Consider the following 26,819-nt stretch of genomic DNA (forward strand, 5'->3'; position numbering starts at 1 on the left):
AAAAATTCATTTGTGAATAAAAAGTAGCTACTGTGAACTGTGTGCCTGCTTCCCATTTGTTAAGATATCTATAAGGTGCACTGCAAAGTGGTTACTTGCAATGATTACTCAGTTAAGGGCCAGATCTGCAGCTGATATCAACTTGCATAGCTCTATCAGAGCCAGTGGAACTATTCCAGTTTACACTGGTTGAGGATCTGGCCCTGGAGTCTGCGCTCATTGCTGGCACCACTGCTTTGATATCAGATTTAAATTAGGCTTTTCTTTACCAAAAACACATTCTGCAAATCTTCATAGCTATGGGTTACCCTGAGAAGACTTGTCTGAAACTCAAAATAGTGATGTAAACTTCCTAAAGGTGTTCTGAGCTGTAGATAGAAAAGATAAGAATATAATTTGTGCCCTCTAATGAAGCAAATCACCATAGATCCATGAATTAGGGCTGTGACTGTATATAGGGATCAATATTTTTCTTTTATTTTGAGGGAGGTCTCTGTCAGAGTAGTGATCTTTTTGGATAGGGGTTGGGACATACTTCAACAAGTTGGGGACTGTTTGTGCCTTCCTCAAGCAGTTTTCATCTGTGTGTACATTTTCAATTCATTGTTCAGGGTCATTTTAATAGGCTAACTTATTACTGGTGGAACTCCACCAGGGATTAATTCAGGGCACCATGTTTACTATGAGGGGCGGCTCTATGTATTTTGCCACCCCAAGCATGGCAGTCAGGCGGCTTTTGGCGGCATGCCTGCAGGAGGTCCGCTGGTCCCGCACCTTCGGCGTACCCGCCACGGAAGCCATGGGACTGGCGGACCTCCCGCAGGCATGCCGCCAAAGGCTGCCTGACTGCCGCCCTCATGGCAACCGGCAGGCCGCCCCTGGCACGCACTTGATGCACTGGTGCCTGGAGCTGCCCCTGTTTACTAAACATCTCGTAAACTTAGTCAGCCAAATTCACAGTGCTTCCTGGTGCTACCACTGGAGCCAATGGAAATATGCCCAGATGCTATGGTGATGGCTGCTAAGGTAAAACCTTTAAGATAGGCAGATGAGCACTACTGAGCTCATGATTATTATTTTGATTGTTTTCTTAAAAGATGCTGCTAAGCTCTTTCGTACAACTTGACACTTATTTCTAATAATCAGGTGGTAGATTGGGGGGGGGGGAATAGCTTTCTTCTTTAGATTGTCCTTTTCTCTGGGGGCTTTGCCACCTCCCACCTTCTGTGTTGGTATGAAGCTCAAATATTAACATAGGCATTTTTGTTTAAACAATGACAACTTCATCTTATATAATATACAACACCTTATAATTCCAAAACCTCTGTGTACCAGCTTTACTGATGATACAGTAACTGTACAGCTCAGGGATTAGCGCTCTAATTACTGCAAAGCCAGAAAAAAGAGCAGAAAAAAAAATAGGTCTTACGAAAACAGTAGACATTGCTTGTAATTTATCTCCAGTGGACTAAGGTTGGTTATTTATTAAATATAGCAATTCTAAAAGAGGTGAAAAATGTGACTCTAAGATGGGGTCCAAAAACCTTGACAATTTTTGAATTATTTGAAGAAGCTGACTGTAGACACTTCTCTATTAAACACAAATCAAACATAAAATGAATAATTATTAAAATGAAGATGAGAAATACTGCCCCAGATTGAAGCCCCATTGATTTCAATGGGAGCTTTGTAAATTACCCCAGTAGGCTCAAGTTTTGGTCCAATGTACTTTTAAGTGGCCTGAGAGGCATCTTCCAAAAACAGGGTATATTTGTTTTTGGTAAGTGGCTTTTCCTCCAAATTATAACATTTAGAGGATTTTTTTTCTTGTAAAATCCTAAATGAACAACCCCTTGAGAATAACTAAAATTAAAAAATGTATAAATTAACTGTCTTATGACAAACTGCAAACTTGTGGGGCTAGATCCTTCGCTGGTGTAAATTGCCAATGCACCATTTAAATTAAAGGATCCTCAACTTCAGTGGAGCTACAGTGCTTTGCAGCAGTGGAAGATTTGGCCAATGGGATCACTTTTTATATCCATCCCTAATATTTTCCCTTTTTAACTACAGAAGCGCATCTTCTGTCGGTTTTTCTAGTGTAATTGGCTCTCAAGCGTTTCTGATCTGCAGCCTCAAAATGGCCCAAAAAGTCATCCTGGGCCCCTTCATATCTCATATACTTTGAATTCATAAAAGATTTTGGTCACAGGAAGAAAAAATGGGGACACTTTTGGGTGGTAGGGGGTGGGATGACTAGTGCTGCTGGGAAGGAGCTTAAAGTCTAATGTAACCAGATGTCCTGCCGTGTTGCCAGCGCAGCACCATTACGTGGAACGCTTCACTTCTATAGAAAACAAAGGGGCAATTTTCAAGTTGGTACAGATTTGAAGACTGATAACTCCATTATTTCCTGTTCTAGAAACTACTATATGCTGGCTATCTAGCAGAGAGAAATTCAACTGGGCCCACAGACCAATGGCAGTAATGGGATTTCAACAGAGTGCAGCAGGAAATTAGGAGACTATAGGGAGGGAGACACAAATGTGTACAATACCAAAGAAGACTAAGCAGCCTGGCAAACAGGAGCTATGCAGTTGGCTTTCACACATTCATTTTGACCCCTTAAAATATTAAATGTAGCTTTCATTACTTTACTTCAGTGCCAGCACAGAGATGCAACTAAACAAGAAAGCCAGTTGTAGCCTCCTTTGTCTTTTTAATGTTTGCTTTGCAATTTCTGCGCGGCCTGCTCTCACTATCCGGAGGAGCAGTGCAACAAGGCACGTAAGCACTATCTCACCATAATTAGCTTCTCTCCTCAGGTGTGGGTGTCTTAAGCGTCCATCCTTTCTCAGGCTGCCAACAATGATGGTCACACAGGATAGAAACAGCACAAGTCCAATCACTACTCCAGCTACCAGGAGGGGGGAGACCAGCAAGCTGGTGTCATTGCCGTTTTCACTGTAGCCGGGAAACTCACCGATAGGGCTGCTCTGGTTCAAGTGAACTTCTACACAGGAGAGAGAGAGGAGAGAGTGCATAAATGATCCTGAAAGGAACAGACTGTGTTGATTAAAGCTGCTGCATAAGCAACAGATATCCAGAGCAACAAGTTACAAATGGATTTCAACGTGGACAGTTGTTTGTACAGATTACATCTTGCCCCAAAGATCTCCTTGTGAAATAGTTAATATTTTTTCAAAAGATCTTTGAAGAGTAAGAATGTCCTGGCTCCCAGCCAGTAAAACTTCCTGTGTAGCGATGCACATACTCACTTCAAAGGCTAAACGCTATCTGTCATGTATGTGTACACCCCCCTCCTGATTATTGCTTCATCATCTTCACAAGATTATAGTTATTTTATTTCTATTATTTCTGTTATTCTGGTAGCAAATAATACAAGTTCCAATGATCTCTACAATGGAAATAACTGCCATGAATCTGAATAATTTGTCCGCCTGTGATACTTGGATAAACCTTTTTGGCTCGTCTGAGAGATGAGTTCTCTCTCAATATTGGTGGACATATAATTGAATATGGGCGCTTGGTCAGCCTGGTATGGTATGTTAAATATTAAAATAATTAATAAAATCAGCCAGCTAGCCTACTCTTTCTGCAGCAATTAATGGTAGTGCGCCTGTACTGCAGTATCTCTTCTAACTTAGCAGTCCTGATTATCTAGTCATTAAGCATGTCCGTTTAACAGCACAAGGTTGTCTTCTCCTGCCCAATCTTCGGTATGGCTTCAAGGAACATGTGCTATGAAGAGTGACCTTATTACCTAGACAAGTCCTACATTAATACCCACCCCATTAACAAACAATGTTACATTATAAGGATTACTTTAACATTACATTTAAAATATATGTATAAGTAACTTTACAGTTTAAGGGAAATCTAAGTATTTAAACTATGGCAATGAATAGTGAAAGGAAGATAAATACCCTCATAATTCATACAGTTTCTAAAACAAATTTATAAGGAGCAGTGGGCTAGAAGCAATTGATGAATCTGTGGTCTTTGTTATGCTGGAGTTCAGACAAGATAGTCATAATGCCCCCTTTTGCCCTTAAATTCTATGAAATGCCTGAAGTACAAATACATCACATTGCACAATCAAAAACCAAACCAAAACCTCAAACTATTTTTTTTCCTCCCTGGGAATTTCCTATTTTTTTTAAAATTTCAGCCATGAACATGTCTATACAGATGTTATATAATAGGCATCAGCAGAGGTATTTATATGCTGAAAATAATTCAAATAAAATGTTCAATGTACCTAAACTTTACTTCTGTGAACTTCCCTAACCCAGTTCTCCATAGGTGCCTGTGAGGTTTAAAAGATCCACCAAGCCTCCTGGAGGACTTACAAACTTTGCATGGATTCCTACATACAATTGGATTTCAGCATATTAAGCTTTATGTACTAATTAGTCCCACTCTCCTTTCACTCCAAGCAGCTACTGCTCTCCTAGCCCATATGAAAGCTGGGGTCTCTGGGCCTCACTCTATCTCAGCAGCTCTAATTCATGATATGGCGGGGACAGGTATAGAGCTTTCAAACACATTGGCCACCATCCTGGTGTAAGCTGCAGAACTGAGACCCTAGGTTTGCTTTTGGCTGGGAAGTCAAACTGGCTAGAGGTCAAGTGAGGACTAACAATATTGGGTGAATATAAGTATTATGTTTATCGTTTGTCTTTACCAGTAACAAAAGCTTTCCAATACCATGAACAAGTCTACTAAACAGTCATGCAGGGAGTTGCTTTTTGTTTTTTTTCCCCCTAGTGTATTTTCTGAGCACTTCTTTCATTCTTATTTCATGTTGAAACTACTGTGTGACTTTGAAAACAGTGTAAATAAATGCATTTCTGGCTTTACATGTTTATTATTTGAGAAACTTTTAATTTCTGAAATTTTTCAGGATGTATATTTACTTTAATGTTCTTAAAAAATTTCCAGATAGGATACAATTATTCTACATAGGCTTTTATACCACGAGTGCTCCTCATCTCCCTGGGGGAGAAGTGTGTGCAGTGTTGTGGATATATTACTTACACACACACCCCTATATGTTTATGTACCAGAAGACGAGGTCAAAGAAATGTACCTTGCACTTAAGGCGGAAGTGGTGAGACTTGTGGTAATTTTTAGTTCCCGCGGGAGTTTGTTCCACAGTGTTGGCTACCCCTTGAGAAAGCACTGTCTCTGGTACATTTCCTTCCTACTATGATTTTTTTCAATTAAAAAATGATTTCTCACCAAATATAGGAAAAGTTATTTTAAAAAAAACCTCTGCATCTTCCAACTCCATTTCTAGATTATTTACCTCCAACAGCACACCCAGAGACATAATTAACAGAAAAGTTGAATAAAACAACAAATCTGAAGCGCTAGAATGACTGCAATTGTTTTCAATGCAAATCTCATTCAGAGACAATCTAGGGAGACTGTACCAGAAGTTTAACCTTGGGTTCCCCTAGAGCTTCTACTGGTGTCATGTGGATGGGCATGTGTTGAACAGAGTTGATCTTCAAAGCACTGTGATACTTAAAAAATGGAAAGTGTTAGAAATGATGGGCTTGGATAACGGGCATAGCACTTAACTTGATAGGGTCCTCTACTAAGTAAAGCTGTGGGGGGAAGTGGGACATAAAATAAAACTGTCAACATTTCAGGGACAAAGTTTTAAAGCTAGCTGTAGCAGGCATTTGTTTTCATAGCCTATTACCCCATATTGCCTTGATCCGCAGAAAAAACCCAGTTGACGGTAATGGGTTTTGGATCAGGCTGTCTCTGGGAAGGAGGGGCCATGCAGGGCTTTCTGGCTGCAGAAAGTGCAACTTACATTTTTGCAGGTGTACCCATTGGGACAAACTTTCAAAAATGGTACAGGCTGATGTGCACACTTAAAATTTGTGTATGCACCATTTCTATGTACCAATGGGCGATTCCCTTTCTGGCATATTCCCTTTCTGTAGTCATTCTTGCTAACAAAACTTTGCTCCTACAAATATTCCTGTAAAGCAAATAAAACATGCTGGGTGAGTCCCGTAAAGGTATATATGCACTTTTTATTGGAATGGATGTCAACAGATAATTTTCTGCAGTATTTATCAAATTCTTGCTACTGTATGATACTCTTAGTGTCTTGCAGCCACATTGAGCTTGCAAAGAGGAGCAATACTACATGATGGCTTCACGCCATCAGTGACGAAAGCTTGATGCTCCGTTTATTAGGGGAAAAAAAACCCTTGGGAATTTGCGTGCAGTGTGTTTGTTAATTTTAGCAGCACTTGGCTGACTGAGAATCTTCATGGGCATCTAAGACCGCTTTCCAAAAAACTTAACGGAGCTCTTAAGAAGCCTTACTCTTTAGGATAATGCAACTTTTGGTATGCAAGTTGGTGCCTTAGTGTGTTTGTGTCTTTAATTCTATCCTAATTTTACACTAATGAAAACTCTTGGCTCACCACTTTCTCAGTATGTAACATGCATTTGGGTTTAGTTGAGATTGTGGATGTTGCATTAGGAGCCAGTTCATAAATATCACTTCTAAAGATGGGTGCACAGTGCAAAGTTTGGATCTGTTTCTGAACCACAGGCTCATTGTAAACAGAACCAGCTCTAGGCACCAGCAAACCAATCACGTGCTTGGGGCTGGCATTCCGGGCGCTCTTGGAGGTGTGTGGTGTGGTGTGTTTTTTTTTTTTTTTTTTTTTTTTTTTTTTTGCTTGGGGGAGCAAAAAACCTAGAGCTGGCCCTGATTGTAAAGATAGGAGCCAGCTGCAAAGTTTGAATCCAGATTTGCACCAAACTTTCCTGAAGATTGAGATCTCACCTCTAGTAATTTCCATAGGCTACTGATTATATGAAAGCTTTAAAGGCTAGCAATGATAAGAAGCTCACAGAAAATGAGGATTGATTTTTACAATGTAGCTTTCCTGCTATTACCTTTTCAGGTGGAATAAAGTAAAATCTGGCACTACACTAGAACAAAGATGTATAACTTTTTTTGAGTGATTTTTTCCCCCCCCCCCTCCCCCCCCACACCCTTTGAAGCTGGTAAAATGTTAATGTTTTGATTGAAAATAAAATTTTGAAATTGTTTAAAAAAGCAGGAACTTTTTGTTGTTAAACCAGCAGTACTTTGCAACATTTCCAACAAGCTGGCGTAACGCTGACAGACTCCGGTTGTTGGTGGGCGGGATCGAACCTGGGGCCTCTGAAGCTTAGTGCATGAGCCTCTACTGCAGTGGTTCTTAATCTGGGGTGCATGCACCCCTGGGCGTGTGAGATGCCCTTTCTGGGGGTGCGAAACATACTTGTGAGATAGGATTTTCATTACTCTTACACATCAAAACAAAGGCCAGAAACCACCTAAATGCGAGTGGTGACATGCGTGTGACTATTTCAAAAGTTCCTCGTTTCTTGAACATCATTGAACAAAAGCAACAGCAGAAGTCACTGTGCCGGTAAACTAAAAAAAAAAGTGTGTGATTTTTTTCATATATTCTTAATTTTACTGCAAAATTAAAATAAATAGAATTATATATCTTTCATTCTATAGTTATGATCTATCTAGGTTTAAAGAACTGACCTACTTCAATGATTTTTGATAAGGGGTGCGAGAACATATTTTGAGAACCAAAGGGGTGCAGGCTGCAGTAAAGGTTAAGAACCACTGCTCTCCTGTATGAGCTAAAAACCAACTGGCTGTTAACTAAGGCTGTAAAGCAGACTCATTTTCTCTCTCTCGAAGTACGTGTTCTCTGTGCCACTAGATGGGACAGAACACCACACCCAGAAGGTGTATAGGTTACACTGGATTGCAATGACTTTGTTCTCCCTAATACACACTACCTAAATTCTTGCAGGATTGAATAGCAAAAATGAAAAGCATTTTCACAAGAGCCAAACCCTGGAAAGTCCCGCTCTGACAATCAGGCCAAGGTATATGCAGCCAGATTTGCACAAATGTTCTGCAAGCTTTCAAAGATGAAAGGAAGGTGTTAATGTAGTATCCACCATAACGACATGAGATTGAGTCTTGATGTGGCAACAGACAATACCAGGTAGACTGTCTGCCATTTGAAGCAGAACAGAATTAAAACCACACAGACATTGGCACATTGACCTCCAAATATTTATTTTAACCAATTGGCAAATGGGAATATGCCATTACTAAAGCAGAGATTCTACTGTCAGTTTGGCTAAAAGCAACTTACTATAATCAACTGCCAACCATTTAAGAGATCTTATAAAAGCAATGTTCTCTGATGGCAGAAATGAGAAGGTCAGGAGAGAGTTACAGACTTGCAACTTGTCCTTGATGCCTTCGTTTTATCAGTCAATTGTTTCATAAGGCAAGTTTAATACTTTCACATTAGGTGTGGCACTGGTAATATTGATATTATACAGCAGGTTGGTGATAAAAAATGTCAGCCCTCTGAAGATGTTTCACATTTGAAAAACTGGCATAATGCACAGAGCTAGAATTAATTGTGCTAGAATTTCACTGAATGCTAGGCAAGTCCACAAGAATATGTCAAAGGCTTTTCATTAGATTGATTTTTTTCGTTTGTAATTGGTGCAGGATTCAGAGTGAGATTAGATTTAAACTTCATGGCCAAGTCTTTGATCTATTTGCTTGTGCTTAACCAGTAAATAATAATGTGCCTGATTCTTTCCAGACCCTGAAAGAAGTGGACCGATTCTGCTTTCACTTATGCTGGTGTAAACCAGAAGTAACGCTAGTGAATTTGAATGAGATTGACACATGTCCTAGACCTACTTTCGCCCTTTTTGTTTACTTAGAAACCTACTGGGAGATCCAGAAGAAGGCCCCAGGTTAATACTGTTCTTCTTTTTGGGAGTGAGTGGGTTACAGAATTTTGGATGACATGGATTAACTTTTGTGGACTTCCCAGGAGAGGCTTATGGGTGGGACTTTCAAAAGCACTCATTGTTGGCTTACCACTGCTCCCATTGAACTGAATGGGAATTTTACCATAGACTTCAAAACTGACTACGGTGAGCCGTTTTGAAAATCCTGCCCTATGTGACAGTCTATTCCCTTTCACATGCTCAGGATGAGTTTTAAACAAACCTGGCTCCTCATTGTAAATATGTACACATTAATCACTATCATAGAGTAGTAAAAAGTACAAGGGAAAAGGCATACAAAGTCTTGTGATAAGGATATGGAAAAAATATGCAGAGTACTGAGCTGGGATCATTGGAAGGATCATGACCTAAGGATTTGCATTAGTTTAAGAATATAGGTAGAGTGGACTATTTTGAATATCTAAAAACTTCTTTTCTTTCCTCTCGCATAATTTTCTTTATCAGCTAAACAAGCTCAGAAGATTACTGCAAGTGAGAAATTTTATATTTCTATGTGTAACGGAAATGCTGCATCCGTAGATGCCTCCTGAGAGAGGGTTCTGACCAATTTTATGGAGGTGGAATTTATTCCAATAATTCCAATAGCCAAATTAGAATATACAGCCTTTACAGAGCATTCTAATTTTGGTGTTGGGTCCCACCATCGTTATGCCTAACCGAACAAAATTCTGTGACTCGTTTGGTCAACGTTTAAGAATAAATGAGAAGCACTGACCATTTCCTTTCACCAAAATATTTCACTTACCCTAATGGGTAACTGAAGAACACAAACCATTATTTGGGTGTACAATGTATTGACTATGGTGCAGAACTATTTCATAAACTGTGATGCTCTGTTTTTTTAAATAACTGTAGATCTGGAAAAGTCTGAGCGCGCTCTCTCTATATATCTATATGTGTGTGTGTGTGTTTGATTCTTTCTAAAAGAAAAATGGCTACTAGAATTACTATTAGCCCCAATAAGTTTAATAGCTGCCCTCACTAGTAAAGAAAGTGTTTATCAAAGTAAAGGATGGGTTGGCGTTGTACAACCTTTAGAAATTTAGCTATACAAGCCACAGATCAGATTCTTATATCCTTACTCATGTTGCATAGCACTTTTGTCAATGAGTATCCCCACTAAAGTCAAAGTAAGGGTATCAGAATCTGGCCCTATTTTTGTTTATAGGAGTTTAAATCTCATTGGCAAGGAGTGGAAAAAGAAATCATTTCTGAACTTTACATTCCCATTTTGTACCCAAAGAAGCATTTCTTCTTGTTAGACAAAGAGCCCATTTATCTAGCACTCCCTCAGAGCTTTGAAGATGCCCAAGCTGTTCAAACTCTCATCCTTTTATCTCCTGTTACTCATATTCATGAATCTTCCCCCTTTTATATACATATTAATCTAGTTGAACCCAGTCTCTGGCAGAAGCACGATATATTACTGTTATTAAAAGGAATGAATTGCCCTTAGCCCAGCTTCTAAAACAATATGCAGTTGATAATCTTTCTTTTACAGTATTAAATTCTGAGCCTAATCCTCTAGACTATACTTCCTGAATAGCACTGAGTTCAATGGGAGCACTCAAGAGAGTGAGTGACAGAATGAGACCTCTTATTTCTGAAAATTAAGAATTTCTATTAACAATCTCAGAAAACAAAATATATTCGTACTACTCAGAGCAAAGAATAAAGTCAACCTTCTATATTTTTCTCTTACCAAATTCCTCTCAGTTGGTAATCTGCATATTTATGCATGGCAAAATAACTAACTTCCCCTTTCATAATTATTAGGAATATGGATACTTGCGTTGAACCCACAAATATCTGTAACCAAGTTCCTAGTTATTCCATTATGCGAAACTGTTTGTAAATGTTTTCATCCAGTTGTTGTTCTGTAGCTTGTAAATACTTCATTGTGAATATTCCATATTAGTCCTTCAAAATTTTGCACCTTGTTGATTACAAAAATCACATCAAATTACTTCTATTTGATAATGGGGCAAATTGCACATCCCAGCTCAGGCTGTAATAGCCAAAATGTGCAAACTCCATACCAGGCAGCCAAGGGTTAATGAACGGCTCTGGGCTCAAGCAGCCTTACCTTGTCACATGTGCAAGCATGTCGAGCCTACAAGAAAGGCCTAACATGGGAAACTTGGCTCCGGTAGCATCTGGCTGAGGAGCGGAACACACCTTCAAATTTCAGCTCCCAAAGAGGATCTGGGACTGTTCCCCCGAGCACTGCCAGTCTGAGCCCCTTGGAGGGAAGGCGGGCCCAGGGCCGGCTCCAGGTACCAGCTTAAGAAGCAGGTGCTTAGGGTGGCCAAGGGAGAGGGGCAGCACCTGCGGCAATTTGGGGGCGCCAGGTCCCTCACTCCCTCTAGGAGCAAAGGACCTGCCGCTGAACTGCCGCCGCCGATCGTGGCTTTTTTTGCTTGGGGCGGCAGAAATGCTGGAGCCGGCCCTGGGTGGGCCACACTTGCTAGGAGTGATTCTTGTGAGGGTGTTGAACTGGACTACAAGTAGTTGGAGCCCTTTCAAAGCCAGAGGCCTGCTGTCAGCTTCTGCTTTTCTTTTCTTTCTTTGGCGCTTGGGAGCGGCCTTTGATAGTCCCAGAAGGGATAGATTCCTATGGACTCAGACTGAGGGCTGAATCTCCCACACCTGGCCTGTGCTGACAACTACCTGAGTGTGGGAGGCTGCTGACATGGTGAGTACAGGGCTCCCTCACACCCTTGGGGGGCATTGTGGGAGACCAAGCCTATTACACAGCAAAATACACCATTTGACTATTCAAGCATTTGAGCTGGACTCTTTTTTTTTTTTTTTTGGTGCTAGCAAAGCTCAGCCACTTTCAGAGCCACAGAAAACAAACCTGAAATGAGGGCAAATGCGGCAGACTCGGTGAAGCTTGCTTTAGAATGAGAACGAATATTGGTGGAAAATTGCCTATTCTAGACTCTAGACAGCAACATCTTTCTGCAAAACCTCTCTAATACCACAGCCCTTGCACCACTCTTAACAGACTGTTTATAATACACCCAACTCCATTCTGCTGGGGGAGATGCAACTCTTTTGGAAACTTTATCACGTGGTGCCATTTTCCCCTACCATGAATCTCTTTTGAAGAGAAACCTTTTTACACTGTTCCAATTTACCTGAGGGAAGGAAATGCAGCTATTCTGGGTCACTTAGAATCTGATCCTAACCTGGTACACAGCATCTCTAGCATAGTATTGGACACTTACTTCCCAAGGCTTCAATGGATGGTGAGGCTCCTCACACCTCACAGGATATAGCCCTTTAACAGGGCTTAAACTGGCTTTCCCCTTCTTGCAGTTCGTATTGTCATTGGGGCAGAATAGAGGCCATACTGAAATTATTTCCTGAATGCATGTCCACTTTAGAGTAACGTGTATCCAGAATTTGTGCTGAAGGGCATAATCTTTGTTTTATGTGGAACCTTAAAAGAAGATCTAGCCAACCCGATAAGCAATGAGTTGGTTGCCAAGTGGATAGACAATGAGGAGAAAGGGAGAGTAGCTGGTCAAGATTTATGTAGTGTTGTGGTTTTCATGTTTACCTAACATGCACTAAGTCCTCTGTTCAAAACTAGGCAGAAACATGGCCTTTCCCTGCTGTGCAGGAATCCTCTTACTGCCAACGGCCTCTGCCTTGTCGTCAGTTCCGCACACGAGGGCAGTGACATCACACGAGAGAGCGCCTTTGTCAGCCTGGGCCAGGTGGAGGGGCTAGGCCAGTCACTGTCTAGAGACTTGTTCCTTGGCCTCCTCTGCCTTTGCAGGTTGGCATATAGAGGTGAGCTCTTCCTGCTGGCCTCCTTGGCATTTCTTCCCAGTCGGACAACTAAGGCAGGAATGGGGCCAGGAATGTAGGCAACAGCAGATCTTGCTTTACTGGGCTGGCTAGAATGTCTTCTTTCTGTGTGGCGTGACTGGGGAAAAAAGCCCCTGAAAAAGTAATGAACACATCATAAAAACCACGACTGCCACAATTGTTGCCAATGTCAGTTAAGAAGGTAAAGGACTGAATGATCATGGAAAGCAAATCTCTTATCCTAGAGAGCTTCCCTGTTCAGAGTTAAAGCATATTGAGACAATACTGCATTGACACTGCCCATGCTGAATTTGTTTTGTGGATTAATAGAAAAGTTCATCCACTAGGACTATAAATCCAGCACTTTCCATGAGCTTTAAATATATTGAATAAACCCCTATAGGACTGAACATTGTATAAACAATGTAAGTAGGTGCCATATTTAACACAATAAGGTGCATCGTGTGTAAGCTATTCAAAGTATATTTCAAGAACCTCATTTTCTCTAGCTAGGATAAATTACTTTTTTTAGGAATGAGACAGACCACTGAATATGCAGCCTTTTAATCAAGGGGAGAAGACTGACAGATGGTAAAGAAGGAATGATAGATAAGGCAAATTAGCAGAACTGATAAAGATTTTGTTGCTCCTGCTTTATGAGCAGTTCTTGTTCAGTGATGATTTAGTTCGGTCAAGAGTGACCAATTGGATTCTGTGTTCTCTGCTGGACTGTGAAATAAACCTCTGGCTACCGCAGCTATCAGACTGCTATCACGCTGTTTATTCCTATAGCTTCCATGCAGGAAACCACAAAATAAGCAGAGTAGGTGCATTACAAAAATAATCTGACACTTCAAACTGCAGCGAACTGGCTGTGTGCCAAGTAGCACTGTCGCAGGTGAAGTGATATGATTTAACTCATTCATGCAATGGCCACATCAGGGCTAGATCTTAGAAAAATATGTCTGTTGATTTCCAAGACACTACACCTTGGATCAGAAAGAAAGACTGGTCTTGTCCATAAGGCCAGACATGCCAAGAGGTCTCCTGTCCAGCAGAGTCCATGGGCCCTCTGCTATACTAAGTGTAAATCCAGAGAGGCTTATATTTGATTTATGACTATAATTGGCCTATTGTTTCACTTGTGTGCCAGAACAGGTTGCTAGTTGAATTTAAAATCCAAAATGGAGCTCTGGGGTGCATTTTTGTATTCAAGCAGAGGTTTTTAAACCAAGCTGGCAATTTAAAAAGACAAACCTTCTTAGTAATCTTTCAGATCTTGAATTGTAGTGAAAGCATTTAAAATATTTTCATGATATTTTGGAGTCATGTGTGATGGTGCCATTAGAGCAGTGGTTCTCAAACTAGGCTGCCGCTTGTTCAGGGAAAGCCCCTGGCAGGCCGGGCCAGTTTGTTTACCTGCTGCGTCTGCAGGTTCGGCCGATCGTGGCTCCCACTGGCCATGGTTCGCTGCTCCAGGCCAATGGCGGCTGCAGGAAGGGTGGCCAGCACGTCTCTCGGCCCGCACCGCTTCCTGCAGCCCCCATTGGTCTGGAGCAGTGAACCGTGGCCACTGGGAGCCGCGATCGGCCGAACCTGCGGACGCGGCAGGTAAACAAACCGGCCTGGCCCGCCAGGGGCTTTCCCTGAACAAGCAGCGGCCCTAGTTTGTGAACGACTGCATTAGAGGGCTCATAAATTGCCTAAAAGGCGCAACGCTGCTTTTGCCATTCATAAAGCAGAAAAACTTTAGTTTTTATACTAGTCTTTCCTAAATTGTAGATCAGAGTGAATGTTTGAGAGTTTTCTGCATGCACGTTTCTACTAAGGGACGCTTGGAGCGCTGCTCAGTAATAAATAACCTGATAGTGATATTAACTGGACCCTAAAACCACCTGTGTTTATTTTAATAACAGGACATGGAGAAAATTAGGTCTGAATTTTATGCCCATGGGCAGCTATTCCCAGCCCCTTGCTGCTAAATAACCATATAGGTACCTCCCCAATCCCACTGACCAGTGCTTTCTCCTGCCAAGAGACTCTCCTCCTGGTTGGGCAATGGACACACAATACTGTCTGGCATATGCCAGTCTACTGAGTGTGCTTGATTATAGAAATGTAGGGTGGCAAGGGACCTCGGACATCTAGTGCAGCCTCCGTGTGAGAGGTCAAAGGTGGGGAGAACAAGAGGCCAGAGGGGTTTGGAAGTAGAGAATGAGGATTTCATGGGGAGGTACCAGCTATTATGGGAATCTGGGGGGCGGAAGATCTGCTAATCAGTGGGGGAAAATGAGAGAAAAGGTCTTGCAGATCTGGTTAAAGCAGGGGGTTCTGTGGAGTGAGACTGATGGGTAGTGCCCTTGTAAGTTTGTGCAACATTTGGATGCTTAACCAGACAACCCCTTGAACTTTGAGATTTACTTGTCACTAGCAGTGACACAGCTATGGTGGTGTGAATAACAGTGCCTCAATATACAGTTCATCTGCAGTTCAAAAAGCTACTAATTCTGCAATAGGAGCAGCATGCAACACAATAATCCTATGTATTAATCTTAACACACACACGGCAGATAACTACTGTCTCAAGATGCCTAATATCTAAAGAAGGAATAAAAGATCTTTGATCCTGTGAACTTGTGACCTGAAGGCTCCCTCCATTGTCAGGCATATTTGCTTCTGCTGGTCCCTATGCCTTTGTACTCATTATCTGCCAGCAAAGCTGAGTAAATTGGTGGAAAAATAGAATCATCTGGAAACTGTCCAGTATAAATCAGCTTAACAAGTGTCAGAAAATAGTTTGGGAATAGGAATTCCCAGCTCAGGATGTCTAAGAGCTGATCTAACCTCTCTTTCACACACAGGTACCTTTAAAATGAAACAGCTGAAAAGCCATCTGTTTCTTAAGCTTATAACCCACACTCAATAATTACTGTACATAGACTCTGTGACGGGTTGGATCACAGAAACCCCCTTGGGAACTGCCAACTGATGTGCCAAGACTACCTCTGCTCCTGCTTTCCCTGCCAGCTTGGGACTCTAGCACCCTGTCTTGGAGCAGACTGGCGTGTCTGGCTCAACAACACAGACCCAGGGTCTGAACTACGTGCCCCAAAGCTGCGGACTTAACTGAAAGCAACTTAAGAAGTGTTCCTGTTTTTAACACTCAGCTGCCCAACTCCCAATTGGGTCCAAACCCCAAATAAATCCGTTTTACCCTGTATAAAGCTTAGGGTAAATTCATAAATTGTTCGCCCTCTATAACACTGATAGAGACATGCACAGCTGTTTGACCCCCCCCCAGGTATTAATACATACTCTGGGTTAATTAATAAGTCAAAAGTGATTTTATTAAATACAGAAAATAGGATTTAAGTGGTTCCAAGTAGTGACAGACAGAACAAAGTGAATTACCAAGCAAAATAAAATAACACACAAGTCTGTCTAATACAGTAAGAAAACTGAATAGAGAGAGAACCTCACCCTCAGAAGTGTTCTAGCAAGCTTCCTTTTACAGACTAATCTCCTTCTAGTCTGGGTCCAGCAATCATTCACACCCCCTGTAGTTACTGTCCTTTGTTCCAGTTTCTCTCAGCCTCTCCACCTCCAATGATACCTATCTCTTGAGCCAGCTGAAGACAAAATGGAGGGGCCTCCCAGGGGTATAAATAGACTTTCTCTTGTGGGTGGTGACCCTCTCCTCTCTCCTATGCAAAGTCCAGCTCCAAGATGGAGTTTTGGAGTCACATGGGCAATTCACATGTCCATAAATGACTCAGTTTTTACAGGCAGGAGTCATTGTTTACATGCTACCCTGAATGTCCTCAGGTAGACTTCTTATATGGATTGGAGCCTTTAAGTGTTTCTTGACTGGGCACTTAATTTGCACATTCCTTTCCCAAGAAGCTGACCAAATGTTTTACTAAGACTACTTAGAAATCCAGCAAGTACACAGCCAATATTCATAACTTTGAATACAACAATGACACATACATGCAAATATGATGAACATAGCCTTTACAGAGAGATGTTACATGGCATATGTAGCATAAAACATATTCAAGTTATGTCATATACATTAATAAGCATATTTCCATAAAGCCTTATGGGGTGCACCATCAGACTGCTTCAAGCTTTACTTATTTCCTGTATTGTGTATGTATATCTCTAGATAATTAATAGATTTTTTTTTTTTTAAGGCCAGAAGGGACAACTAGATCATCTAGTCTGACCTCTTGTATAAAGCAGGCCATAGAATTTCACCCAGTTACCTGTGGATTGAGCCCAATAACTTGTATTTGACTAGGTCTTGATCCGAAGACATCAGATCTCAATCTTCTTTTTGATAAGCTAAACAGAGTGAGCTCTTTGTCTCACTGTCAGGCATTTTCTCCATCCCCCCAAATATTTTTTGTGGCTCTTTTGTACTGTCTCCAATTTTTTCCATGTCCTTTTAAAAAACATGGACACCTGAACTGGATGCAGTATTCCAGTAATTTAATATATGGCGATACACCTATCTCCTAGAACTGGAAGGGACCCTGAAAGGTCATTGAGTCCAGCCCCCTGCCTTCACTAGCAGGACCAAGTACTGATTTTTGCCCCAGATACCTAAGTGGCCCCACTCAAGGATTAAACTCACAACCCTGGGTTTAGCAGGCCAATACTCAAACCACTGAGCTATCCCTCCCCCGTATAATCTCAACCACATTCAGAAGTAAAATCATTCCTCCAAATCTTCTCCCACTCCTAATTGCCACTAGAAGGCAGTACGAATAGACTTGGCCCTGTCCATCTGGGGGTTCCCCTTAGCCATGGAGTGACCTCTTCTGTATCCAGCCCCCAAGCATGACTGGGTCTGTGCTGCTGGGCCTCTGTGGGGGAGCTGCAGACCAATCCAATCCCATCCTACAGCTGCAGGAATTTTGCCTCAAAGCTTGGGTAGTGACTGGAGCCATAGTCTCGGATCCCATCATGGACTGAGCTGGGCTCATTGGTGTCTCCAGCGTCACAGCCTCATACCCATCACCCTGCTACAAACATCCTGATATAAACCAGCCTCAAACACACCCGCTGGGTGGATCCATTCTTCCAGCTGGGCCCTGGACTTTCTCTGTGCTGGTCACTCGCCTGCACTGACAGGGACTCAGCTTGATATTTTAATTTTTTTTGTAAAAGTGGGATCAAATTAATACCCTACTTCAGAAGGGGCCCATGTACTCGCATCTAGGACTTTACAGGAGGATCAGCTTATTTGGGCCCTGTGTGATGATGGAGCACACTGGAAATGAAGGGGTTAATGTGGGCCGGTGGACCCAATTGGCCCCGCCCCACTAAACCTGTAGCATATATCGGGAGTGGAGAGGGGAGATCAGTTTGGGGCTGACCAGGAAGGACAGCAGAGCTCTGATTGTCTTGCTGATGGAAACTGGGTTTCAACCAAGAGAGTGAGACAGCTTGCTGCCTAGCTGAATCTCCCAATGTGTGGTACGACTGGGCCCAGGCAGACTGAAAGGGCTGGCTGCATAAAGACAAGCCCTAAGTAGAAGGGTGGGCTCCTGCTGCAGACTCCTTAGATGACCCTGGTTTTGAGTTCATAATATTACTTTACTTCTGGATTTTAATACCCCAGAAGGAATGGACATAAATTATGACCTTGGCTGAGTCAGAGGAAAAGGCAGGCCGTTGGAGGACCAGAGGAGAGCGAGACTACGCCATGCTCAGCCACAAGGAGGCACTCCAGTAGTGAGTCCAGCCTGTCATTAAATTCCCATTGGTATTAGTAGGAATTGTGTGCTCAAAAGGATCATAGGATCAGGTTTTTAATGGTAAACAATGTTCCCACAAGATACTTTATAATATTTGAGGCATGACTGAAGGGGAGGGAAATAATGCACAATAGCTTGGTAGGAGCAAGCTCCCCTAATGCACTGATTGGCATTTGTCCTGACTGTTGATCAATTTTATGTATTCCTCTTTGTTTGTTTCATAATCACATGAGTGATATAGAAATCAACAGGAGGTTCAAGTATAAGATCTTTGCCTTCAAGTGCCATTCAGTTCTTAGAACAAGAATCTTGCAGGCTTTTCCCACAGTGCTTTCATGCAAACTAATTTGATATGAACATCAGAGCCCATTTGTGCAAGTCTTGGGTATGGCAGTTATGACTAGTAGAAGAGAAATAAATACCTCTAAATCCCTGACACTGAAAGAGAAAAAAGAAATTTGAAAAATCATAAGGGTGCAAGCTATGTTAGCTGAAAGGGAAAATACCCACCTCCAAAGAGGTTAGGCTGATATTCTTAAAGGAGCAAAAGCGAGTTAAGCATCCAACACTCATTAATAGTCAACAGTATTAGGGTCCTTTTTGAAAATCCCCCTATGTCTCATCTACCTACATGCTTCATCTTAGGTTTTGAGCACCCTAAACAATATTCTTACAATGACTGTACTGCAGTTCCATGCTTTTTACTAGTGGTGGACCACAACTGGGACATTAAATGTGCACTCCTTCCAGCTCTGAGGCACGTTTATTATTTTTCAATTTGGGATAGGATGTGGTAAAAATCACTACTTAGAAAAGCAGCTGTTTGCATAAGAGTTCTGCTTTATTTGAGGAGAGATTTCAGCATTGTATAATCAAAACGTGAACCATAGCCATGAACTGGACAGAACCCCTAAATTTAAAATAAACCTGCTCCACATAGAACCACCACCTGTTTGGCACACCTCTTCGTTTATATGTTCTAATTATAATTAAAACTTTGCCACTGTGTAGTAACCAACAAATCAATATCTAATTCAAAACATGCGACTGAGAGTATTAGGAGCATTACAGGTTTATCAGATGCACTCGGTACAGATAGCTTTAAGTGAATTTGCTGCATACTTGCAGGTACAAAAGCTACCAGTGACCTTGAGAAGCTCATCCAACACCACAAAGGTGGTCCACCCTCTGAGATATCTAACACTGCCTTTTTTATCATGTCTGCTAGCTATCAGATAATGACTTTTCTCTTCTTGCATTGACATCCTTATTATAGAGCCAGAATGAATAAGATTGGATCACCAGCAGCCTGCAAATTGAGAATGTCAGAAGCAAAGAGACTGCAGCTGCATATAAGGGCTCAGAAAATAAATCTTTTCAGAGCTCCTGGCTTTAAGGTATTATGTTGATGTCACAGCAGCATGTATAGGTGCTGTTTCAAATTAACAGGAAAAATCTTCCAATTTTCAGAACCATGGCCTCTTTTATCAACATGATAAATACCACCACAGTGAAACAAATCACTCTGGAGGCAAAGCAGCTCACCTTATGGTGGAGAATATATATATTTTTCTCCTACTAAAACAACTTTGAGCTAATGCAGTTTTATAAACAGGACTTGAGCCTACTATTTCTTCTTTCCATAAACCATATTAGGTCTTAGAAATAGGTAAGATGTTATATCAGTCTGTTAACCAGCTAAAATAAATTAGCATCACCAGATTAAATCCAGCCCAGAGCTTGTCAAAAATTGGAATCTCTATCCCATGGGAAATTGCTATTTTGACATTTTGTTTTCGTCCTGATTCAGCCCCCCAAAAATCAAAATAATGTGGGGGGTTTTGGAGGGGACGGAAAGTTGTTGAAACATTTAGGGTACGTCTACACTTACCTCCGGGTCCAGCGGCAGGGAATCGATGTTCTGGGATCGATTTATCGCGTCTGGTCTAGACGCGATAAATCGATCCCGGATCGATCCCGGAAGTGCTTGCCGTCGACGCTGGTACTCCAGCTCGGCAGAGGAGTACGCGGCATCGACGGGGAGCCTCCCTGCCGCGTCTGGACCCGCGGTAAGTTTGGACTAAGGTACTTCGTATTCATCTACGTTATTAACATAGCTGAATTTGCGTACCTTAGTCTGAACTGGGGGGTTAGTGTGGACCAGGCCTTAGTTTCATCTTGATTCAACACTGAATTATCTCCATTGCTGTGGTGCCTTGTGGGCACTGTAGTTCAGGTGCCTCATGCCCTCATTTTCCTCTGTGTGCTGGGCTCCCTGGCTTGACTACATCTGATACACATGGTGGTTCAGCCAGAGGAGAGACAGTGATGCATCATGGGAAATGTAGGCCAGCCAGGGAGCCCAATTCCTATTGAAAAAATTCTGCAAAATCTAAATTTTCACATGTAAAAGTCTGATTTTGCAGACATTGCATTTTTCATTTAAACCAAACAAACATTTGTCTCAAAATTCCCAACCAGCTCTAGGAGTGCCCAGTAGTTACCAGCTGTCGGCTTGCTAGTGCATTATTGCCAGCCCCATGCATTGAAAAATCAGGGGTTTAGCCTCCCCCTCCAAAATCATATGCTTGGCTTCAAAATTATGAGCTTTAAAAATGTTTTTGGATTGTTTTACTTGCCTTCTGTTGTTTGAGACATTTAGGTTCACATTTTTCAGCTTCTTTCTGCAAATATGAGGGGTAGAAAACTTATTTTATTAAAAGCTGAAATTCTCTCCTATGAGTATGATTCCATGAATGGTGGCTATTAGAAAAACATCAAATATTGTAAGACTTGCAATGAAATCACGAGAGTTGACAATACTGTTTAGTGGCCTCAAACCTCTTTCCAGGGGACAAGTGTCCACATGACAACTCCTGAGTCACAATTTCTTCCCTGGGCTTCTCTTGGATTGCTGCTGCCTTGTGCCTTCCCCTTATCCACCCCCTCATTACTCCCAACCCCCTGGTGTTTAAGGGTGACAAGCACTGAGGGGAAAATCATGAAGATATGATTGACATTTCTACCTTTTAGTTCCTTACTACTTAACAGAAAATTTAGTAGCAGTAGAAATATTATGCTAGTTGGTTGTGGAAGCAGCTACGAGCAGGCAGACAGCTCACTAGCAAGTGTCTGAATCTACACATCTTTCTCTCTCAAGACAGTGAATCTTTTTTTATTTCCAGCTCCGAGATTTGAAACTTATGCTCGGATTAAAATGACTTTGAAACTATGTACTGTCATGTGAGTCATTATTACTGGTGACAGAGAGCAATAAATCAACATTTAGTACCTCACAAGCATGAAAGAGCAATGCCAACATCCAACTGCATACCTAGCATAAAACAGGAGTAGAATAGGTCAGCCTTCTCCTAATGCTATGAAAACTTAGGAATTTATTTCATTCATTCAGCTTTTGTATCAATAGCACCTTGACTTTGGTTGAGAGCTGCAGGAATTTCAGTAATACTGAAAAAAGAAGAACAGGAGGACTTGTGGCACCTTAGAGACTAACAAATTTATTAGAGCATAAGCTTTCGTGGACTACAGCCCACTTCTTCGGATCCGAAGAAGTGGGCTGTAGTCCACAAAAGCTTATGCTCTAATAAATTTGTTAGTCTCTAAGGTGCCACAAGTCCTCCTGTTCTTCTTTTTGCGGATACAGACTAACACGGCTGCTACTCTGAAACCTTTCATTAAGTAATACTGAAACTCACATGGGTTTGCCATCACCCACCCTTAGTTGGAGTCACCAAAACTTAAGGATACTTTAAGGTCTCCTGCAGAAATTGAAATGATGATGGCTGTGAATAATTTCAGGACTGGAAAGAAATCTGCCCTTAAAGTGTTCTGTGTTGTGAACAGGAATACCGGACTTACCAGGAGCAAAATATCATTCCACATGCACTTGGCAGGTGGGGCAAAAATAACTCCTTGAATGGAGCAAGGGACGAGTTCTTCTCAGTTATGGAGTCTCACTGCAGAGTACCATGCCCTGTCTGAATCCCTCTGTGGCTTCTCCCCCCAACCCCCAGAACCCTTTATAATATTTGACCATTTAACTTCTGTATCCTTGTGCACCACTGAGGAAAGGTATGATGTTGAGGGCCAACTGGCCTGGCTCATGATTTTTATTTGTTGAATTACTGTATGTCCTTCTTGGTAACAATAGAACAGCTTGATTTCAACTGAGTTTAGGGTCAGATGGTAAGTGGCCTTCATGCGGTCTTGCAGGAGAGTAACCCGACTTAACCCTTGTTCTAGGGCTCTTCCCATTGTATGATTTTTGACAGGAAAGGAAGAGGAGAAGTAGGTTCTCTGCATGCAATACATTCACCCATGAGTGGATGGTTGGCCTGGGGCCTGGGAGTGGGCAGAGCATTGGCTCCACCTCTTCCCCGAATGCACTGGCCAGCAGAGCTGAGCTAGTTCATAAAGGAAGTAAGCTGTAACCACTAAAGAGCTGCAGAAAGCTACTTTCTCCTGGGAGCAAGGGGAAGGCAGGGACAAGAATTGTTTCTCTTGGGATGGCACAGATACTTGCTATTGCACAGGGCTAATCTTACAAGTTCAGTCTGCCTCAAACTCAATGAATAGTGGGATGTAGGCATGGAATATCCAGTATTATAGGAACAGTAGAGAGATTTCTTAAAGTAATGAAATTCCTAAAACATACATATATTGTGTGTGTGTCTGTTCCCAGCTAAAGCCCGGTTTCACTAGGATTTATGTTGACAACTTCAGAGATCCCCATTGGCACAAAATCTGCTGAGAGTCCAGTTTGCAGAGAAATGTCTGTGATTTACTCTCCCGGTGGGAGACACAAAATAGGAAGTGATGATGGCTGAAGACGGGACTTGTGCAGGGGTGGCTGAGAGACTGACTGCATTTGTGAATGCCCTGAGGAGAGTGCACTGGCAGCACCACCTGCTGACTGTGCTGGACCCCAGTCCAGTCTGGTTGTAAATTTCTCCTCCCTGCACCAGGTTAGGTGGAACCTAGAACAGGATTGTTTTTTAGTTATGCCATCTTATAAAAGCAATAGGAAATGGCAGTGTGTACTGATCAGATCTGACATCACTGCTGCTGAACTAGAGTGAGAGAGAATATAATGGAGACCAGCAAGCAAAATACAGAATAAGCCTGCAAATAGAACCTTCCCTTGTGAGCACATTGTTTCTGAGATTTGGTCCTATTTAAATATTTTTGTGTCTAAGGGAAGTTAATTACATTAGGATGGACAAAAGATGTATAATCCTTTCATAATGAATGGCGTTCCGTATGTGTTTGAACTCCTGTTATAGCCGTACTCACATAGCACACTTGACAAAATCTGAAATGAAATACAGAATATTTTCCGAACACTGCAACCCTATAGGGCATTTTGAACAAAACAGGCCATTGTTTAATGAAAAATAAATTAACATGCAGTACAGGGATGAATCTAATGAGAAGACATAAATAAGAGGTGTTTAAATGATACTGTTTGCAACAACAAAGAGAGAGAAATAGCATGCAGCTCTTCTCCCTGGTGTTATGCACATCAAAGAGACATGTTTTTGGTTTAGTCTAATGTTAAAGGTCAGTTTTTGATCTAATGATACTGCATGGTAGTCATTTCATACATATGCAAGTAATTCAACAATAGTTCAGCTAGGGAAGAAGGACCTTTGGGTTCTGATCCAGTGTTCAGATGGTCTGGATTGTTTGCCCCCAGCTCCCTAACAGAAAACGTTACTTTGGGCAAGTCGCATAACACCTCTTTATCTCAGTTACTTCCTGTGGAAAATGGGGCTAATAAAATCAAACTATTCCCTAGGGTGTCATGAGGTTAATGAACACCTAGAAAGTGCTTGGAGATCCTTGAATAGAAGGATAACATATTATTCAGGTAAACATAGGCCCGGGTTTAACTGTGGGAAACTCATTAATGTAGGCCAACCATGACCCTTTATGCCAGGGATGGGCAAACTTTTTGGCCCAAGGGCCACATCTGGGAATAGAAATTGTATGGCGGGTGATGAATGCTCACAAAAATTGGGGTTGGGGTGCGGGAGGGGGTGAGGGCTGTAGTTGGGGGTGTGGGCTCTGGGGTGGGGTCAGAAATGAGTTCAGGATGCGGGAGCGGGCACTGGAGTGGGGTGTGTGTGGGGGGGGGCTAGGGATGAGGAGTTTAGGGTGTAGGAGGTGCTCCAGGCTGGGATCGAGGGGTTCGGAGGGCAGGTGGGGGATCAGGGCTGGGGCAGGAGGTTGGGGTGTGGGGAGAGGCTCAGGGATGCAGCTCCAGGCGGCACTTACCTCAAGCGGCTCCTATGTGGAGGTGTAGCCAGGGGCCTCTGCGTGCTGCCCTGTCCACAGGCACCGCCCCTGCAGCTCCCATTGGAGCACCGGAGGGTGCCATTGGAGCGTGTAGGAGCCGGATGGGGGCCATGCCGCAGCTTCTGGGAGCTGCGTTGGGCAGCCCCGACCCTGCGCTATACTAAGGTGGCTGCAGCACCTTAGTGGGGCAAGCCCCAGACCCCTTCCCCAGTGGGAGCTCGAGGGTTGGCTTAAAATGGCTGGCTGGCAGGTGGATGCGGCCCGCGGGCTGTAGTTTGCCCACCCCTGTGTAGTATGCTTTGTATTTTGCATGTGTCCCTGAAAGTCTCCCCAATGACCTTGAATGAATAAGGAACTGACCTTTGTAAGGTTTTTATAGTTCACATTCTTAAATTCATGATTCCTAGCACTGCGTGCAGATTATAGTATAATTTTGGCCATGATGGTTCCAATATTGCCAACACCAAGAGTTCAAAAATCATATCAGATGCCCCAGAATCATGAGACAGATTTAAAAATGATGAGGTTTCAAAATACACTTTGGCTTCTTTTTATTTACCTTCTGGTTTTTGAACTTTTTTAGGGGGCACCTGAGTCACACTTTTAAACTTTTTTTCTGAAACCATAAGGGCTAGAAATGTCTTAAAAATAAAAGCTGAGATTCTCGTGTGATTCCAGGACCTGGGGATTTAAGAAAAATGCCAAATATCACAGCTGGAAGTTGGCAACACTGCAATTCTGTATGATTAGTGGACACCTAATCCTAAAACACCATTTGTATCAAAGGCCCAGATCCTCTGCTGTACACAGTCTCTGGGGGGGTACCACAGGGTATGGCAGGGAATTGGTACACCCCATTGGTTGTTAGGCTGCTTTTATATTGGGCATGGTGGAGATTAAGTCATCATGTGGGAGATTAAAGCAGCATGCCAGACGGTAGCAGCTCCCACTGAGCTGTCTGCCAGCTGGAGATATCCAAGCACAACATGCTATGTCTGCATCACAGTTGCCAACTTTCACGTGGTAAATAAGCACCCCGACTTTCACAATAAGCCGAAAATCAAGCTTTCAAAATCCCATTTCAAAGCAAGGCCAAAAAAAGCCAATCCCCATGAACCCCAACACTCTATGTGACTAGATCTCCTCCCCGGCGTGCGGTCTGAGACGGTGGTGGGTCCGCTGTGCACCCCTGACTCTCTTCCCCCTCTTGCCCCTGCTTACCCCACTTGCCCCTGCTTGCTGGGAGCCGATCCAAAAAAAAAAAAAGGCAACAAGCTACAAGCCAAAAACTAACCAACAAGCAACTCACAAGCCAATTAAGCCAAAAACAAGCCCAATTTCTGCATGTTTTTTTCCCCACGGGTTTGGCATGTCTGGTTTGCATCTCTTCTCTTTCCACAATGTTCCCTTAACATATCCTCTATACACGGAGGGCTGCGACAGACTGGTAGTGGTAAAGTCCATTGAGGACTTCTCCACGCTGGGGGGAATGCCAAGGGTTTTTCAGACTGGCAGAGAGCTGCAGAGGGAGCAGACTATGGGGGTAGGAGCCAATCCAGAGTGTCTGTCTCTTGATAAGGATGACATGCTGACCTCTAAACTGATAGGGAGAACGGCCTTGCTCTAGTTACTTTCAAGTGCCTGGACAAGTACATTTGGACTGAGCTACATTAAACAATTTTGTAACAGAAGTAGGTTACTTCCACCCTGGCTTTCCTTAATGTACATTAAGGCAAATTTGATTTCCATCCTCAGTTTTTAACAGCAAGGGCTTCCACAATCGCAGATTAACAAAATACAATACAAAAAATGGCTTAGAAAAGAAATTGCTGAACCCTCTCTTCAATGTTCCCCCTTATCTGTCTTAATGATACATTTTATCTACCGGTAAGTGCTGGAAGATAAGATTTACACTCTTACATTCATAAAGGGGTCAACAGATCCACTTATCTCAAACAATAAAGTACACCTATTCAAATTAACTAAACATAGCCTCTTTCTAAG

General features: G+C 42.4%; 1 protein-coding gene across 1 annotated transcript in view; it reads right to left on the minus strand.

Moving 5' to 3' along the window:
- The window catches only part of BEAN1 (brain expressed associated with NEDD4 1), a 109,192-nt gene that overhangs the window by 28,747 nt on the left and 53,626 nt on the right, over positions 1–26,819 (minus strand). Inside the window, exon 4 of the mRNA XM_005310869.5 lies at positions 2,804–3,013. Within this exon, the coding sequence (XP_005310926.1) occupies positions 2,804–3,013 (210 nt within the window). The remainder of the gene's footprint in view (positions 1–2,803; positions 3,014–26,819) is intronic.

Source organism: Chrysemys picta, chromosome 14 (genome assembly GCF_011386835.1).
Source record: "Chrysemys picta bellii isolate R12L10 chromosome 14, ASM1138683v2, whole genome shotgun sequence".
NCBI classification, from domain to species: Eukaryota; Metazoa; Chordata; order Testudines; family Emydidae; genus Chrysemys; species Chrysemys picta.